The 21,097-nt window shown below is 42.6% G+C and overlaps 1 protein-coding gene across 2 annotated transcripts in view; it reads left to right on the top strand.

The window, feature by feature from the left end:
• The window catches only part of myo1ea (myosin IEa), a 176,467-nt gene that overhangs the window by 79,925 nt on the left and 75,445 nt on the right, over nt 1-21,097 (top strand). For both annotated transcript variants that reach the window (XM_084334683.1, XM_084334682.1), the window contains exons 6-7: nt 6,464-6,553; nt 10,532-10,663. In XM_084334683.1, coding sequence (XP_084190809.1) covers nt 6,464-6,553; nt 10,532-10,663 — 222 coding nt within the window. The remainder of the gene's footprint in view (nt 1-6,463; nt 6,554-10,531; nt 10,664-21,097) is intronic.

The following is a 21,097-nucleotide window of genomic DNA, read 5'->3' as shown; positions in this document are numbered from 1 at the left end:
CATCTCCGCTGTCACCCCAGGAATCTTCTTCTCCTTACCGTCTGTGTAGGTCCGCGCCACAGCCCTGGTGAACCGGAAGAGGTTGGAGTAATGCCCTTGTGGGTGCTTTTTTTTGTACAAGACAAACGCGTTGAAGATACATATTTGGATCAGATACATCACAAACTTTTTGGTCCACTTTCCAGTCTTACGTGTAACCGGATAGTACGATATATTTTGATCCAGCTGATCGACGCCGTTCATGAATTTATTGTACTCCAGGATTGATGTTGGCTTGAGCATCTCCACCCTCAGCGCTTTGCCCTTCTTCTGCTTCTTCCACACCATCGCCTTTTCCATAGTGTCCTCGTGGAAGCTGCTGATGGTCTTCACGATTCTCTTATCGCGCCATGCCACGATCAGGACCTCCTTGTTGTTGACCGCAATGCGCTCCCCCACACCGATGTCACGTTTGGTAATGTTCTTGATGATGGCTGGCTCGCCCCGGTGCTTCCTGAGGGTACCACAGACGTCGGTCCTCAACTGTCGGAGCCTGGCTGACATACGTACCGAGTTGTAGAAGTTGTCCATGTAGAGCGTATAGCCGGCCCCAGACAGACGTCCAAGCAGACCGACGACCGTGTCCCCCAGGAGCGAGCCTTCCCGACAATATGGCTTAAATGAAAAGCAATATCCTGTGCGTGATTCGCACAGGAAGTAGGACTTGATGCCATAGCGGGTGGGCTTGTTGGGGTTGTAGACCCGGAAGGTCAGGCGGCCTCGCCATGCCATCACCCCCTCGTCAATGGCGAGCTCGCGTTCAGGCTGGTACAGCTCCTTGCACCTCGTGTTTACATGGTCGACTACAGGGCGTACTTTGCACAATTTGTCTCTAACCTCCAGGGAAGTATTGTCCGCAAAGTGGAGGAATCGCCAGATCAATTGGAACCTGTTGCGTGGCATGGTATCAGAGTAGTACGGTGTGTACATCATGTCGTCAGTGGTCCACATCTGGTCCACGCGAGGCTTCCGCAGGACACTGCTAAGGAAATGGAGTCCGAGGAACTTCTTCAGCTCCTTCAATGTGAGGGGCTTCCAAAGCAGTGCCCTGCTACTGGTTAGCGTGGGGTCCAGCCGGGCAATGGACTGCTCAGCGTAGAGGTTGGACTGGGCAACAATAGAGTTCAGAAAAGCATCTGTCAGGAACAGATCCATCCATTTCGCAGGCCGGTAAGATCTGAGTGCCTTGGCGTCCTGGAGCAACCCCGGTTGGGCTGTGAAGGGGATCCTTTGAGGCACCCAGCCCTCACGAGACCAGGCATTCTCCTCTTCCTGACGGATCGCAGCCCTGCTCTTCGCTCCTCCACGACCTGTCAATTATACAAATATACTATAACACCCCTACTGTAGACATTCATATGCCACGTAGTTACAAACTGTGTGAGTGAATGAGTGAGTGTGTGTGGGGTTCAGATGTCAGAGCTGGACGTGGTGTGGGGGTCAGAGGTCAGAGCTGGAAGTGGTGTGCAGAGTGAGGCCAACTTACCGCTCTTAGATGTGCGTTTCCGCCCTGCAACAGGTTCCGGCATGTCCAGACTAGCATCCAGTTCTAGAATCACATGATGTAATACATTACACTAGGGCAACGCATTGTCATTGTATTTACCACCATCACCACCAGACCAGGCCCTGCAGCAGCCAGTCACCACCAGGCCCAGGCCCTGCAGCAGCCAGTCACCACCAGGCCCAGGCCCTGCAGCAGCCAGTCACCACCAGGCCCAGGCTCTAGCAGCAGCCAGTCACCACCAGGCCCAGGCTCTAGCAGCAGCCAGCTACCACCAGGCCCAGGCTCTAGCAGCAGCCAGTCACCACCATGTACAATTACCTGCAGGAGTAGAATGTGATCCTATGTCGTTGCCAGTCTCAGCGTCACTATCTGCAGGGTCTGCGCCAGAATCTGAATTGGATTAAATTCATTCAGTAAGTAAGTCTCACAAAACACAATAGTAATACATTTACACATACATAAATGTAGTTAGTACATACCCAAGCATGTTGGTGTATTGGCCCCGGATTCGGTTTCGGAGTGTTCTGCTGTGTGAACACAAAATAAATCAGCGGCCATCAAAGCATGTACATGTGTGTGTGTTGTAATCAATGGAATTTTACATATGCTACACAACCATGCATTTAAATATAGGCCTCGCCATGTGTCCATGCCATTGTGTATGTGTGTGCTGTAATCAATGGAATTTGCATATAGAGGCCTCACCATGTACTGCGAAGTTCAAAGGTGTTGGAGAGGATGCATGTCTTTTGATCTTGTGTGTGTGTGTGTGTACACACACTGCACACACACACACACACATACACACACACATCAAATGGCATGGGGTGAGGCATCTACACACACACACACACACACATCCATGTAACTAAATGTAGTGGCCTGTACATGCCTACTATATCCTATATCATTCAACTATCGATTTGAACATGCACAAAACAATATTCACATTGCAACATACCAATTACCACGTCGACCACCACCACCACGTCGTATCATGCCCAGCATGCAACTATTATCACTTACATGATAGCTACACACTTCAAAGAGCCACTTCAAAGGGCGTGCACATGCACACACACACACACACACGCACACAAGACAACCTAACTGTAGCACATGGTAGCGTGGCCTGTACTGCATGCCTACTATATCCTATATCATTCAACTATCGATTTGAACATGCACAAAACAATATTCACATTGCAACATACCAATTACCACGTCGACCACCACCACCACGTCGTATCATGCCCAGCATGCAACTATTATCACTTACATGATAGCTACACACTTCAAAGAGCCACTTCAAAGGGCGTGCACATGCACACACACACACACACACGCACACAAGACAACCTAACTGTAGCACATGGTAGCGTGGCCTGTACTGCATGCCTACTATATCCTATATCATTCAACTATTGATTTGAACATGCACAAAACAATATTCACATTGCAACATACCAATTACCACGTCGACCACCACCACCACGTCGTATCATGCCCAGCATGCAACTATTATCACTTACATGATAGCTACACACTTCAAAGAGCCACTTCAAAGGGCGTGCACATGCACACACACACACACACACACGCACACAAGACAACCTAACTGTAGCACATGGTCGCGTGGCCTGTACTCTACATCCCTACTATATCCTATATCATTCAACTATCGATTTGAACATGCACAAAACAATATTCACATTGCATTAGTAAACATGACGTACCGTTGCCCCGTCGACCACCACCGTGTCCGACTCCCACGTCTGAATCGTGCGATGAATCAGACTCATACCTCCGACCCAAGCCGAGATCATCGTCAGATGATTCCGGAGCTAGAATATAATAAATGCATATCAGCGTTAGGTTTGGCAAACTAACGTTACATAGTCACAGAATAAGCGGTAGGTAAATCATCAAATACACGTTTCACACACACACAATCACATGCATATCGCCGGCGTTGGTTTGTCGAACTAACGTTACATAGACAGTCACAGTATGTAAATCATCAAATACACGTTTCACACACACACACAATCACATGCATATCGCCGTTGGTTTGTCGAACTAACGTTACATAGTCACAGTATGTAAATCATCAAATACACGTTTCACACACACACATATATATATATATATATATAAGACCGTGTAATTACCTGGTGGTTCCCAATCGGCGCTCCCATCAGATTCGTGGGCGGTCGAATCGCTGTCCCCTGACTCGCATGAAGAAGCTATGACCACAGCGGCAGCCTTCCTCTTCCTCGAACTGCGTCGGGTAGAGCCGCTCCCGGTCCCGGGGAGAGACGCGTTACTGGGCCCAGCAACGGTCTCACGGCTCTCTCCGATCGGAGCTACCAAAGACGTTGGTGCTGTTGGTGCTGCTGCTGCTTGAACAACCGCGGGTCCAAACGCCAGCTTCGTCTGAACAAAGCGACCCGCCGCCGGATTGTCCCCTCGCTTTCCTACACTACGTCTCTTCATACTGATCTAAATGAAACTACTAACTGATCAAACTACTATTACTACTACTGAAATATACTACCTAGACTACACACTAATCCCTCGAATAGTACTACTACTTAGCACGACTAAGTACTTTCTAAAGCACAGCTGAAACCTTACAATTAGTCTGATACTACCACTATACTGTATAACACTATAAATATAGACTATAGGCTGATCTCAATTCAAATCTCTCTCTCAATCTCTCTCTCTCTCTCTCTATCGCTCTATCTATCTCTCTCTCTCTCTCTCCTCCAAAACCTCGTAGATTCTGGGATCGCGCTAACGTTTTATACCTGTGGTTACATTGGCCAGGTATGCTGGCCAATCAAATGCCAGATTCATTGTGGGGTACAATATTCCCCCTATTGTGATAGTGTTAGAAAATAGGGGGACACTGCCACCTAGTGAAATTTGAGAGGAAATGCAGTTTCCGGTTAAAATTTTCTTCCAAAAGCTCGGCGGTGAAGTTCAGACGGGGAAAATCGAAAAAAGATGTAAACAGATCAAAGACGCTGTACAGCGTCCTCGGCACCTTGAGCATGGCCGGGAAAGACGCTGTAAAGCGTTTCCCGGCACCCAAAGTGTTAAAGAGTACAGGGGACAAGATGCATCCTTGTCTTACACCCTTCTCCACGGGAAGTCTCTTGATTTCTCCTTTCCTATTCTAACATTAGCCTTCTGCCTCCAGTATAAGTTGGCAATTATTCTTCGGTCAGAAACTGGTATTTTGAATTCTTCCATTGTTCTCATCAATGTTGTATGTTCAACTCTGTCGAAGGCCTTCGTGAAATCGATGAAGCAAATATACAGCTTCTTCTGTTGGTCTATCGATTTTTCGCCAATGATTCTGAGTTGGCAGATTGCATCTCTTGTTCCTTTTCCTTTGCGAAAACCCATTTGGCTATCCGAGAGCTGATGTTCAATTATGGGTTCTATTCTGTTCTTGATGATTTTCAGGAGTACTTTTGATGCATGAGATATCAAACTGATAGTCCTGTAATTGTTGCATTCTGTGGCTCTTCCGGTCTTTGGGATCGGAATGAACATTGATTTTAGGAAATCATTTGGAATATTTCCTGAGTTATAGATGTTGTTTACCAGTTTCACAAGGAGCTCGATGCATCGGTCACCAGAGTTCTTAATCAGTTCAGCAGGGATCTCATCCTCGCCGGGCGATCTGTCCGTGGCCAGTGACTTCACAGCCTCTTCAACTTCTTTTTTCGTGATCTGGACTTTTTCTATCTCTTCTAGACTAATTCCTGTGTCTGATGTTCTGTTCTGGTCTTTGTATAGTGTTTCCACATACTCTGCCCATCTATTGATTATTTCCTTCTCGTCAAGGAGCAGTTTTCCTTCTTTGTCTCTGACACCTTGGGTTGTTTTTTTCCTCTTCCTTGTTAGTTGTTGGATCTTGTTGTACATGAGAGGGTTGTGCTTCTTGTCTAGATCTTCAATTTCCTTGCATTTTTCTTTGTAATACTTCTCTTTTGCATCTCTACACATCTTCTGTACTTTTCGTTTTGCTCTGTTGTATTCAGTTTTTCTGTCTGCATTCTTCATGTCTGCTCTCTTTTTCATCTCATCCAGAATGTCTTTCGTCATCCACTCTTGTTTCTCAACTTTTTCTGGTTTACCACAGATTATGTCTGCAACGCTTCCCAGTTTTTCTTTCAGTTTTGTCCATAGTTCTTGTGGATCTTCAATATCTGCTAACTCTCTATTTTCTAATGTTTTGTTCACTTCGTTAATGTATTGTCTCTTCATGGTTTCTCCTTTCAGACTCTTCACATCCCATCTTTTGTGTGTCGTTTTCTTTTTCTTGATGGTTTTCAGTTTGATCTTCATTTTCATCACTACTGGAATATGATCTGAACCTATTAACAACGAATAATAACCCATTACCACATCACGCATGATGGAAACCAATCCCTGACTGTCAAAGATCCAGTGGTAGTGAGCGTGTCTCTGAGCACCGAGCAGTTTATTACTGCGTTTCATTAATGAGAGAGCCACAGAAAGCTATTAACGTTAACTACCATGCTTCGATGCTTTTCTTTAATGGACAGGGGGGTTATGAGGTGCTAAAGATTACACCACTTCAGTGTATGCAATAATGGACGGGAGAAATGCCCCTGTCTCTGTCCATGTGCTGATTTAGAACTCATGTGTTTCTGATATTCAGATGCTCATGGGAATGATAATGTTCTCCAGACGTTTTGGTGTGTGTGGGTGGGTGGGTGTGGGTGTGGAAAGTTCCACATACAGTGCATGTTTACCTGCCAGTGGGGGGGGGGGGGGGGGCTGAAGTGTGTGTGTCTTCTTTCCTACTTGTCTTCGGTTTGTCTTTGACCTGAGTCACTGTAGCGTTTCTGTCTTCTTGTGTCTGTCCCCTTCCAGCATATCAAAGACATCATCCTCCAGTCCAACCCGCTGCTAGAGGCCTTTGGGAACGCCAAGACAGTGAGGAACAACAATTCCAGCAGATTTGTAAGACTTTTCTTTCCTATGCCGTCTTTCCTTTACTGTTGGGGGGAATCCGGGCGCCTAGCTTCACGCTGCTGGCAGGGAGTTTCACCCTGGCTTGACTCGTCCTCCGGTGAACCAAAGCAAACACAAGGATTCCCAGTTCAAGTAGAGCGAAGGCAGTGGTGAAGGGAGACAAAATAAATACCAAAACCTTTTCCCCAGGGACCCCGGATCTCAAATGTTGCACCCAAAAAACTGAGTTTGCAGGTTATTTTAAGTGCATTCTTTAAGCCTACAGCATGTATTCATTTGGCAGGGACTTGGGGAGAATCTATGGCATCATAACACTAGCCAGTAGCTGCATTCAAATGTAGCTTCATCTGGAGGAATCTGCTCACTGATTACTCTATAATAATCAGGGGGAGGCTATTTGGATTTTCCTGCTCCCTGTCTTTGGGTCCCAACCTACACTTTAAAAACCAATGAATTACAGTATACTTGGCCTTTTATACGCGGTTGTATGGTCTTCTCCCGTTTCCTCTTGGCTGGGGCTGTGAGCTTCATGTGTGTCCTGGTTAACCAGAGCTCCGCTGTCAGGAGTGGGCAGCACTATTCAGACTACATGCTGTAGGTGTCAGGACCAGTGATGGACTACAGATACTATACTGTACTGTAGGTGTCAGGACCAGTGATGGATTACAGATACTATACTGTACTGTAGGTGTCAGGACCAGTGATGGACTACAGATACTATACTGTACTGTAGGTGTCAGGACCAGTGATGGACTACAGATACTATACTGTACTGTAGGTGTCAGGACCAGTGATGGACTACAGATACTATACTGTACTGTAGGTGTCAGGACCAGTGATGGACTACAGATACTATACTGTACTGTAGGTGTCAGGACCAGTGATAGACTACAGATACTATACTGTACTGTAGGTGTCAGGACCAGTGATGGACTACAGATACTATACTGTACTGTAGGTGTCAGGACCAGTGATGGACTACAGATACTATACTGTACTGTAGGTGTCAGGACCAGTGATAGACTACAGATACTATACTGTACTGTAGGTGTCAGGACCAGTGATAGACTACAGATACTATACTGTACTGTAGGTGTCAGGACCAGTGATGGACTACAGATACTATACTGTACTGTAGGTGTCAGGACCAGTGATGGACTACAGATACTATACTGTACTGTAGGTGTCAGGACCAGTGATAGACTACAGATACTATACTGTACTGTAGGTGTCAGGACCAGTGATGGACTACAGATACTATACTGTACTGTAGGTGTCAGGACCAGTGATGGACTACAGATACTATACTGTACTGTAGGTGTCAGGACCAGTGATGGACTACAGATACTATACTGTACTGTAGGTGTCAGGACCAGTGATGGACTACAGATACTATACTGTACTGTAGGTGTCAGGACCAGTGATGGACTACAGATACTATACTGTACTGTAGGTGTCAGGACCAGTGATGGACTACAGATACTATACTGTACTGTAGGTGTCAGGACCAGTGATAGACTACAGATACTATACTGTACTGTAGGTGTCAGGACCAGTGATAGACTACAGATACTATACTGTACTGTAGGTGTCAGGACCAGTGATGGACTACGGATACGATACTGTACTGTAGGTGTCAGGACCAGTGATGGACTACAGATACTATACTGTACTGTAGGTGTCAGGACCAGTGATAGACTACAGATACTATACTGTACTGTAGGTGTCAGGACCAGTGATGGACTACAGATACTATACTGTACTGTAGGTGTCAGGACCAGTGATGGACTACAGATACTATACTGTACTGTAGGTGTCAGGACCAGTGATGGACTACAGATACTATACTGTACTGTAGGTGTCAGGACCAGTGATGGACTACAGATACTATACTGTACTGTAGGTGTCAGGACCAGTGATGGACTACGGATACGATACTGTACTGTAGGTGTCAGGACCAGTGATGGACTACAGATACTATACTGTACTGTAGGTGTCAGGACCAGTGATGGACTACAGATACTATACTGTACTGTAGGTGTCAGGACCAGTGATGGACTACAGATACTATACTGTACTGTAGGTGTCAGGACCAGTGATGGATTACAGATACTGTACTGTAGGTGTCAGGACCAGTGATGGATTACTGATACTGTACTGTAGGTTTCTGCCTACAAATGAACTTGGTCATCATCATGGACACATAATTAGAATGAAAGGATAAGGTTGATGTAATCTTTATTTTTTTATTGTCAACATACTGTAGCCTACAAAAAGACCAAAACCTTCTATGCATTTCTCCTACTTACAAGTATGCTCCGTCCAGCCCAAACCAGATGTATGCATTATGCTTTGGTCATAATTCATCGATGCGTTGCGCAGGCATTGTACTTTGTCCTGGACTCCAGTGTAATGTGCAATGTGCACGCTCGGCGGCTACGCTCTTCTGTTTACTGCTGTACGTCGACAGATTGATGGAGCTTTTTTAAAGTAAATGATGTAATACCTACAATGCCCCTGTTTTTCATGAAAATACATAATGACGTTTTTAAATAACTTAAAAAATGGTATTTAACCAGACATGTTATTATTTACAATTACAAACTGGTGAGAGGACAAATGGACCTCTTGAAGGGTAACAGGGGGAATAAATAAATAAATAGAAAAGAGACAGACGATACATGCATCACAGAGGTAAGGGAAATAATTAAAACACACATCAAACAAACTTATGGTATGTAATACATGAAGCAGTTAAAAGGCTGGGTGACAGTTGCAGGTGTGTGTAAACAATTCTGGGAAACTAGAAAGAATGTGCAAGCTGTATTTAATGGTTTTAGCACAATGGGAGCTGCTAAGTGTAGGAGAGAGTAGCACGAGTATTGAGAGTAGAAGAATTCCATTGTAGGTTTTGGTCTTTTCATAAGCTGTTGATTATTAGAAGAAAAAAAATATAATATTACACTGGCCTTATCCTTTAACCAATTCACTACCACACTACAGTCTGTAGTGAAATGTTAACCTTCTGTAGTGTGGTAGTAAGGTTAACCTTCTGTAGTGTGGTAGTGAAAGGGTTAACCTTCTGTAGTGTGATAGTGAAAGGGTTAACCTTCTGTAGTGTGGTAGTGAAAGGGTTAACCTTATGTAGGGTGGTAGTGAAAGGGTTAACCTTCTGTAGTGTGATAGTGAAAGGTTAACCTTCTGTAGTGTGGTAGTGGAAAGGGTAAACCTTCTGTAGTGGTAGTGAACGGGTTAACCTTCTGTAGTGTGGTAGTGAAAGGGTAAACCTTCTGTAGTGTGGTAGTGAAAGGTTAACCTTCTGTAGGTTGATAGTGAAAGGGTTAACCTTCTGTAGTGTGGTAGTGAAAGGGTTAACCTTCTGTAGTGTGGTAGTGAACGGTTAACCTTCTGTAGTGTGGTAGTGAAAGGGTTAATAGCAAGCTTATTGGAGAAATGTACCCCGTCAGAACCTTCACGACAGAGTTCAGTGTCAAAGTATTATATGAAAAAAGCTAGCGTACAAAGCAGTATTGTCTCAGTCGTTAGGGGTTTTGTTTGGTCTAGTTTGGGGGAAAATTAATTAGGGCTGTCACTAATGGCCCGAGAACACTACTTTTGAGAACACTACTTTTTAGGAAGTCTTTTTTAGATCAATAGTGTGTCTGTGCAATCTGGGGCTTCAGCCATCTGCCTGACTGGGACTGCAAACTATATTACACACGTGTCTGGAGAGGAGAGCAAGACAGAGAACAGGGTCAGGTCCACACGCACCCACGCACGCACACACACACACACACACACATGCACATGCACATACGCACACACACACACCAGTGGTCTCCAGGTGTGCACCGTTAGCCCAGCCAGTGGCATGTTATTTCCTGTTCTTCTAGCTCTGCATTTCAGCTTTTGTCGCAGCCCACTCTGATACTAAAAAAGCCATGCTCTATCTCTCACTCTCTCCAGGGGAAATACTTTGAGATCCAGTTCAGCTCCGGCGGCGAGCCAGACGGAGGGAAAATCTCCAACTTCCTACTGGAGAAGTCTCGTGTCGTCATGAGGAACCCTGGGGAGAGGAGTTTTCACATATTCTACCAGGTAAGGTTTATTGAGGGAGTTTTCACATATTCTACCAGGTAAGGTTTATTGAGGGAGTTTTCACATATTCTACCAGGTAAGGTTTATTGAGGGAGTTTTCACATATTCTACCAGGTAAGGTTTATTCTCCACTTGCACAACCTGAAAGTAGGCACTTCCGGCTGACTTCCGGTTGCCAATGGTACTTCCTGTCCCATCCAAATACATTGGTTTTAGCTACTTTTCTCCCCTTATTTAAACAACTTTGTCGTCACAGAGAGGCAATGAAACGTTTGTATTATTATAGTATAGAATGTATTTAATAAGCAAACGTTTGTCAGCAGGGTTTTTGGGCTGTATTTCATGTAAAAACGTTCACTGTTAGTTTACTTGCTCACGCTAATTAAGGCTAATGGTGGCTAACAGAAGCTAGCGCAAGAAACGATGCAACAAAGTATTGTTTATAGTGCATTTCTTGCCACCTTATAGCATTTGTACATTTGTATGACAGTCTATAATGCTCCTGTGAGGTTTTTCCGGACGTTTTGGTAATGATTTTCACTATAAAATCATATTTCTAAATGACAGGAAGTTGATGAAAACTGTCCGGAATAGCTTTGAGCTAACAATCTTTGCCGATGCATTGCAAGAAACGACGCCGCAAAGTATAGTTTATAGTGCATTTCTTGCCACCTTATAGCATTTGTACATTTGTATGACAGTCTATAATGCTCCCGTGAGGTTTTTCCGGACGTTTTGGTAATGATTTTCACTATAAAATCATATTTCTAAATGACAGGAAGTTGATGAAAACTGTCCGGAATAGCTTTGAGCTAACGATCTTTGCCGATGCATTGCAAGAAACGACGCCGCAAAGTATAGTTTATAGTGCATTTCTTGCCACCTTATAGCATTTGTACATTTGTATGACAGTCTATAATGCTCCCGTGAGGTTTTTCCGGATGTTTTGGTAATGATTTTCACTATAAAATCATATTTCTAAATGACAGGAAGTTGATAAACTGTCCGGAATAGCTTTGAGCTAACGATCTTTGCCGATGCATTCCATTCTAAACATAACGTTAGTTGTTCAAAACATTACCCGTCTATATAATTTGTTCCTCAACGTTATATAGACGGGTAATGTTTTGTAAACTAACTGCAGCCTGCTACAGTTAGAAGCTAACGTTAGCCAGCAAGCTGCAGCTTGCTACAGTTAGAAGCAAGCTGCAGCCTGCTACAGTTAGAAGCTAACGTTAGCCAGCAAGCTGCAGCCTGCTACAGTTAGAAGCTAATGTTGAGGAACAAATTATATAGACGGGTAATGTTTTGAACAACTAACGTTACGTTTAGAATGGAATGCATCGGCAAAGATCGTTAGCTCAAAGCTATTCCGGCCAGTTTTCATCAACTTCCTGTCATTTCGAAATATGATTTTATAGTGAAAATCATTACCAAAACGTCCGGAAAAACCTCACAGGAGCATTATAGACTGTCATACAAATGTACAAATGCTATAAGGTGGCAAGAAATGCACTATAAACAATACTTTGTGGCGTCGTTTCTTGCGCTAGCTTCTGTTAGCCACCATTAGCCTTAATTAGCGTGAGCAAGTAAACTAACAGTGAACGTTTTTACATGAAATACAGCCCAAAAACCCTGCTGACAAACGTTTGCTTATTAAATACATTCTATACTATAATAATACAAACGTTTCATTGCCTCTCTGTGACAACAAAGTTGTTTAAATAAGGGGAGAAAAGTAGCTAAAACCAATGTATTTGGATGGGACAGGAAGTACCATTGGCAACCGGAAGTCAGCCGGAAGTGCCTACATTCAGGTTGTGCAAGTGGAGAATTGAGGGAGTTTTCACATATTCTACCAGGTAAGGTTTATTGAGGGAGTTTTCACATATTCTACCAGGTAAGGTTTATTGAGGGAGTTTTCACATATTCTACCAGGTAAGGTTTATTGAGGGAGTTTTCACATATTCTACCAGGTAAGGTTTATTGAGGGAGTTTTCACATATTCTACCAGGTAAGGCTTACTGAGGGAGTTTTCATATTCTGCCAAGTAAGGCTTATTGAGGGAGTTTTCACATATTCTATCAGGTAAGGCTTATTGAGGGAGTTTTCACATATTCTACCAGGTAAGGTTTATTGAGGGAGTTTTCACATATTCTATCAGGTAAGGCTTATTGAGGGAGTTTTCACATATTCTACCAGGTAAGGTTTATTGAGGGAGTTTTCACATATTCTATCAGGTAAGGCTTACTGAGGGAGTTTTCACATATTTTTCGCTTGCTTACCTTACCTTCGAGCATACAGGCTTGTTGATGTCCACATTCAGTGAGTCCACAAGCCTTAATCCGTGAAAAAAAGACGGCTTGAACTTTCCATAAACGTGTCCATATAAATCCATTTAGTTAGATACAAGTCCAACACTGTCTGAATGTACAACGATATATATATATGACAACAACTAGTAGCCGAGCGGAGCATATGGGATTTTCCTGGTGGACGTGATGTCACACGAATGCCACTCTATTAGCCAGGCAATAGAGTGAAAAATGACTCTACTTCAGGGGCTAGAGAAAAGCGCCCACAGGCATCATATTTCATATCGCATTTTAAACACAAATATACTTAAAATTAGTAATTATTATTTATTTAAAAAAATGTTATTATATTTTTAGGGGTTGAAATCTAAAATCCAAAAATACTATTTCTTCTTTCTTCTTCTCTTTCCACCAGGGGGGCGGGCGGCGCCCTAGTGCCCTCTATGGACCAGCCGCCACTGGGTTGTGCTCTTCCGTGGTCTTCTGCTGCTTGTTGAATGTATCATACACTCAGTCTGTGTTTCCGTGAGTCTGTCGTATGGCAGGGCCAGGCAGTAATCCAAACACATAACAATCTGGACAGTGTGTGCCATTGCTTGTTATTGTGTTCAGCTATTTATTTTCATTGCTTCTCTTAACCCTAGTGGTTAGTGATCGAGGCTTGTTTATTGTCCTCGTAAGAAGCTTCTATTTTGCACTGCAGGTGTTAGGCCTGCTTCTGTGCCTTTTTGTGTGCTCAGAGGCTAGAAAGTAGTGCTGGGCCGCCAGCTTCGCCATGGTCAGCTTGACGGTTGTGTGGTCGTTATTCGGTTGCCGCTCGTAGTTCTTCCAGCCGCTGCTCCCCTTCCCTGGAGACGTCTGTGTCGCGCGGGCTGGTGGTGCTGTTGGACGACAGACTCTCCCGCGGTTGGGGCGTTGTAGCCGCTGCCGGAGAGGGCTCTTTCACAGCTCCCATCTGGTCACATCAGCAGGTCCTTGGCGTCATGGTTTTTCTGCTGTTGTGGGTCGCTCCGGGGTCTGGGTGATGTTTTCCTCGCTGCACTGCTCCCGTTGTTGTCTAGGTTGTTCATCAGTCACGCCTTCACACTCGCTGTGTCCTTTCACCAATATGATCTGAGGAGGATAAGATCACCTAGAATTTGTTTAATTCTGTGTGTAATACCATCATGCATGTTAAAACGCCTGGATTTGATCTTACATAGAATCAGACAAACTCACTTTTCATTTCTATGATCTGTGGCATGGTATAAAGTTGGCCTTACCTTAGGCTGAAGTTACACGAAGGGAGGACAGGAACGTTTCATTTTCACTTTTCAGAACGTTGCGTTATCACAGTCAGATTAGACAACGTTTGTCTCCTGAATTATTTTCGTTGTTAGAAGCTAGGCGTGGTCAGACGGCAACGGATCTCGTCACTGAATTCAACACTGAGCATGCATTACATTTACAAGGGAAAGTATTAACCTGTAAAACCCATATTGAGCTGGAATTAAACCACCATATACGAATACAACCTCTCCTCATTCTTCCTGACATTACTGCACGACGGATCGCTACAATACGTTCACTACCACAGATTGGACAAGTAATGTTATGCACCTGGCCTGCTGATAGAGAGTTTTTTCACGGAAGACGCAAACTGTTCTGTTCTCAACCATCATTTTCTTTGGACAATAAACCTTACAAACTACATCAGTTGCAGTCTGGACATTCAACTCTGTCAACATCCACAACTTCTTTTGTTACCCGAGTATAAAAAGTAGGTGCATTGTGGCGCATTGTCCATTTATTAGTTAATGACAAGCGGCCACTACACCTTCTCCAACTAACGTAATTTATTTAAATTGTTCCTGTTAATAAATAATTTTGAATAGATCCAGTCTATCTTTCTCTCTTGATAGACCGGCCTATACAGTATGAGTCTATCTGATGGCCACGGACGGTTTAATAAGGTGTGGCAGCTCCATAATAAACTATCGATTTATGGAATTCGTTAAACTTATCCGTTGTCTTACTTATTATTAAACATATTATTTATTTCTCCCAAATGAAGGTTCCGAAAAGTCTGTCTCCGTCACAAGCATAATGTAGGATAGACCGATAGACCGGTGGACTGTAGCCTTTTTTCTCCCGCTCCAACACACTGGCATTTACGTACAATACGCAGGTGCGTGGGCTCGCGCTGTCTACAGTGCGATAAAAGGACATAATAAAAATACTTTCATTAATCCCTGACTGCTTTTAATTTAAGGCAGTCAAAGAGTTGTGCTCTCTCTCTTTCTCTCTCTCTCTCTCTATAGACCGGTCTATCGGTCTATCCTACATTATGCTTGTGACGGAGACAGACTTTCTGAACCTTCATTTGGGAGAAATAAATAATACGTTTAATAATAAGTAAGACAACGGATACGTTTAACGAATTCCATATAAATCGATAGTTTATTATCCGTGGCTTGCCGCATGCTTTTGACTTAAGTCTAATCATTAATCTGGACCTTCAGAACAGTTTGCCTCGGAACATTGGCTATATAGGCTTCTAAAACAATTTAATAGGCTAAACTTCATTTTAACTTCTTGAATTCACATTTCTTTAGTTTGCAATAATGCAACTGCAAGCCAATGTTCAGAGACATATTACCTTTTATTTGTTAGGCTATTTGAATACACCGTTTAGCCCTAAATGGTGGATTCAAATAGCCTAACAATTACAAATGAAAGGCAATATGTCTCGGAACATTGGCTTGCAGTTGCATTATTGCAAACTAAAGAAATGTGAATTAAAGAAGTTAAAACGAATAAAGGCTGTGAACACCTGAGCTACTTGGTTGTTCATGTTGACTAATCCAGTGCTGGAAAAATATGGCTGGATCCTGTTCTCTTCCGGTTCTCACCGGACGTCGGTGAGGGCACGCGGACGTCGCATGTGCATGGGCGTTGGACGTGAACGGCTTCGGCTCGCGCAAGGTTACATGGCACCATTCCAAGGGACTTTGAGAACGAAAACCCCCTTGGAGCGTTGCCGCTAGGAGAATGAAAATGCCAGCTAAAACGCTGTTGCCATTTAACTTGGACATGCAAACGAAATAATTCGAAAATACAACGTTGCTGTTTTCCCCTTGTGTAACCTGGGCCAAAGCATTTTCATACAGACCTGTTCTTCTTGGTGTTACCGCTTCATTTAATAATAATAATAATATTTTGGACCTGCTCAGAGGTCATTAATCGGCATGCATGCGATTCGTCTCTGCGATTAACCCACCCCGTCGTCCTTCCCCCCCCAAGGGCAGCCGGGAGCAAACATTTGCATTACCATCAGTGGGCAGGCGTTTGGGTCACGATCTCTCTGGCCTTCTTTCACAGCTCTAGTATGCCTTGCTGCTCTGCTGTCACAATGTTAGCATAGAAAAGAAGAACCTCGATGCAGCCAGACATTTGCATGAAATACTCATTCATTCTCTCATCTACTCCTAAGTAGTATTCATTCACTTACCTCTGATACACCTTTTACATTTTGATAATCATTGTGTAAATGATGATACTGTTGTGGAATATTTCATTTTAAAACATAGAACATAGTTTAATATCTGTGCTTCCACAGAGATCAGTTTATAGAGAAACACACATGTGTACACACAAGCGTCTGACCAGAAAGTGACCAAGAGGTCTGGTCAGACACAGATTAAATACATAATTGAAATGACGTAAATTAGACATCCAGATATGACGGAAAGGTAAACAAAATATGCCCTAGTTAGGGAGTCATAACAAAGATTAGCTATGGCCTTGCTATGGCTCACACTAGGACTGAAAGAGATAGGCCAAATGTCATCTCTCCCCAACCTTGGTCGTTGTTAAAGTGACAGTCAGACTGTCTCCTAGTGTCTGAGCTGTTATACTAGTTTTGATTTTATTTTATTAGGGATCCCCATTAGCTGGTGCGATAGCAACCAGCTAGTCTTCCTGGGGTCCACACACAAAAAAACATATAAAAACAATCACTATTGCAAAAACAAAATTATTAAAAGTCAGTACACACAATGCATAATGAAACTACTGTAACAATTAAGATAGCTAAAATTACATTAGTGTAAAACAAAAACAAAAAAATTACTTTACAGTGTTAAAAACAATTTAAAAACAATTTAAGATTCTTTTTAAAAGTGAATCTACTGTAAATGCAGCAGAGGTTCCGAGGCAGGCCATTCCAAAGAGTTAATGCTCTAAAAATAAAAGATCTCCCCAAAGCGCTGGTTCTAGGACCTGGCAATTCAAGCTGCCCACTACTGGAACCTCTAGTGTAATGCTCGTGCACAGTATTACTAAAACAATCTGATTATGTATAAAAACAGTTTTAAAAAGAGTTTTACTGCTCATGACCAACTTGAACAGCACAAGTATATTAAAAGAGTGCTGTCAAACGATTAAAATATTTAACTCGATTAATCGCATGATTGTCCATAGTTAACTCGCGATTAATCGCAAATTAATCGAATTTTTTTTTTAATTTTTTTTTTACCTTAAACAGATCTTTTTCAAGTTCCAAGTTTTAATACTCTTATCAACATGCGAGTCAACAAATGCTTGCTTTGTGCAGCCATTTAACACAAAAGGATGACCCTCATGCATTGCAAATTTGCATCAAATTCAAAACAGAGTGATGCACAAAATAACTTAAAAGAAAATAATAATTTAAAACAATGAATAAAGTGTGCATGAAATAATAGGGGAAAGAAAACGTTAGGAACTTGTTACATTCACACACACAAGGGCTGATTAATCACACACCCCCCTCTCTCCCTCACACACACACTCTCCCAGCTCTTTTTCTCTTTTGCCCCTTCCTCATCTCTCTCACCCCCCTCTCTCTCTATATCTCACACACACACACACATACACACACACACACACACACACACACACACACACACACACACACACACACACACACACACACACACACACACTTCAGAAACAAACATAGTATCAATGAGAGCATCAATAATACACCTGAGTGAAGTCTAGTAAATTTTTTTTTTTTTTTTAGTTAATCTTGAGTTAAAAAAATTAGTGGCATTAATAGAATCGGGAGTTAACGCGATATTAACGCGATATATTTGACAGCCTTAATTAAAAGACAATCTATTTTCAACGTTAAGCCAACGTATAAGTTGACTTATATTAAACTAGTCAAGCTGTACAGAGATTTAAACACAGATGGACATAGATAACATTTCCATTACTATTCCAATATATAGTCAAAAAATTTAATCTATGTCAAATTTGATAATTGCAGTCATGGAAAGTACTTGAAATGGCAAAGATTTAGCGGTTATAATCAGAGGATAGAAGGAGGAGATAGCATGCAGGTTATGTTCTTTTCATCATTAATATTTCATTTTGGACAATTCTACTTTGTCTGATTTTAATCAGAACGCATATCTAATTCTTGTGTCTTCGTAAAAAGAGAGATGGTGAAAATGACTGGTTAATTATTCTGTTAGTATGGGAAATAGGTGGCCTTTCATGACTGCAACATCATCATATCAATCCTGTGTCTAAGTTAAGTTGTATAAATAAACAAAGATGGGTTCATTTGAAAACATTACATTCATTGAGTTCCTTTATGTGCACAGAGTGTAGGTTCAACTTCAAGCATTTGCATTTGTTTTGCCTTCCTCATGCCCTCCCCTGTGCATTTCAAGTGCCGACTCTGAATAGCATCTCCTGTCTTCCTTGTCCCTGTAAAACTTAATTTACATGAGTGTTTGGATGCAGATTTTTTAAATGGTCAACCGATCTTCTTTCAGCTCCAAACCGTCTTCAGTTGAATCCTGTGTTCACATGAAAATGACTGGAGTCTCAATGTAGGATATCTTTTGTAAAGATTTATTTTTTTGGCGTTTTATCGCTTTATTACTACTGGGCAGTCCAGTAGGGAGAGACAGAGGAGAAATGGGAGACAGAGTGGGGGAAGACATTCGGGAAATAACGACGGATTCGGGAATCGAACCTGGGCCGCCCGTGTCGCGGCTGAGCGCGCTATGTGGTTCGCCACTGGGGCACCCAGGATATCTTTTGTGATAAGAGTGAGTGTCTAAACAATGCTCTCTCATTACATTATGAGTTCAATCAGTCTGCCTCCTGATTGTCTGCTTGCTTCCTGTAAACTCAAAAAACATGTTCATTTTCCACGTACCTGTGGGCACAAAAACACTATCGGTTATTTCTCACTGATTTGATCATAGTATATATTGAATGCACAAATATATATATTACCTTACCTATATATAGACGTTAATCTATACATATATAATATACTATAGCATCATCATTTCCCAAATATATCCTCTTAACTCATTCAGCGCCAGGGATTAGCCTGGTCCTGTTCTAGCTATGCCACGCTTTAAAGATAGGAGTGCATCACCTTGTTTGTAGAGCTATATCTATATTCTATATTATAGCTATGGAGACAATACTATAGTCATTTGACAGTGACTTTCTTCCGTCGAACATGCAAAAAAGAGAAAAAAATGTCATGCATATGTTCGCACGTTATCCCATGGTGAATATAAGTATAGTTTAGGAGTGATCCGGGATAATTCCTGAAAAGCTAGTAATAGGGCGTTAAGTGTATTCTACTATAAGTGTTGGCGTTTCTTGCCTGGACACGCTACTATTTCCAAATCAAATGTATATAGTAGGTATTATGTTTCATGAATTTTTTTATGCTTTGATGAGCAGTAACGGCATTCGTGTTGAACACTACAGATGCTGATCAGCTGGATGGATATGAAAACATTGTTGGATCAAGCTGAAATTGATGTCAGATAGTCCTTATCTTTGGTCGGGGGTATTCCAAAAAGAATATTCCAATTGTCTGGATCGAGTGTGCCAGATGCGTTTCGAAGTGGTCGGATGAAGCGATTTACTCGGCTCCGTCTAAATTTAGCACCCGGAGGGATTTAAACGTAACACAGGGTCTGGAACAGGGTTTACTGCACTCTCAATACTGCCACCTAGCCGGATCTGGCCGGTACTGCACCCTCGGGGTCCCAGTATGCCTTTTAACGGCAACATACAGGTCCGTGACATTGAATAGAATATTAAAATCGGAAAAAGGAAAATGGCGGCTGGGTGGCGTAGCGGAGATTGCGCTCGTCACCAATGCAAGAGACTCCGGTATCGAATCCCAGTCTCAGCATTGCCTTCGGCTTGGGCCGGCCGTCGTACTGGCTCATTTGGCAGAGTCAGCGGGTGGAAGTCGATGGGGATTGGACGTTGTGGACAGCGACTCCTACAGGTCAGTTGGCTGACGCCTGCACAGCAGAGACAGGAAGTAGCGGGGGCAGCGTGAGCCCTCCCACGCGTTACACCTCGCCACTGAGAGTCCGCACTGTCTGGTGAAAAGATGCGACAGGCTGCCTCCTCGTGTACCGGAGGGGACACGTGATGCAAGGCTTCTATCCTCACTACAACTGACCAGTGGGGGGCATAGTCTAGCAACGTTCAAGACAGGGGAGGGGAGAATTGGCAATACGAAATTGGGATGGGAGAAAAATTGAAAAAATAAGGAGAAAAAGTGGATCAGAAAAAAAGAAAAATGGACCAAATAACAAGTTTAAACTCGTTGTTGGCGCAGAAAGTGTTAACTTACCTTATCCTTTAATAATGGCAGCGTTATTATATCCTATGTATCTTTTTCTTCCAAGAAACACACACATGCTTTACAAAAATGAAAACACACAATATAAATCTCATCAATACTAATTTTCACCTCGCTTAAGCTTATTGTTGCATTTACTCATCACATCTAAAAAAAAAAAACAGTTGCTCTTAACTTTGCTTTAACTCCTAAATCAAACATTACAGTCCTTTCATGCACAATTGATTTGAATCATACCTGAAGTTACAAGATGTTATAATGAAAGGTCTAGTTATCTTTCAGTTGTTTCTACATAACCGCACGTTTGTTTAAGCTAAACTAAAGTAAACCATCTTAAACCTAAGCATACTTTATACCGTTTGTGCCGATCAGTAAGTATTCTAGATAATTTTTTTTTAAATAAATTTTTTTTATCTAACGCTGTTTATGTAGACTACTATTCCCATCCCGCCT

Source organism: Notolepis coatsorum (genome assembly GCF_963971535.1).
Source record: "Notolepis coatsorum genome assembly, chromosome: 1".
In the NCBI taxonomy this organism is placed as follows: domain Eukaryota; kingdom Metazoa; phylum Chordata; class Actinopteri; order Aulopiformes; family Paralepididae; genus Notolepis; species Notolepis coatsorum.
Note: the sequence above shows the minus strand (reverse complement) of the source record. Positions and strands in the feature narration are given on the sequence as shown.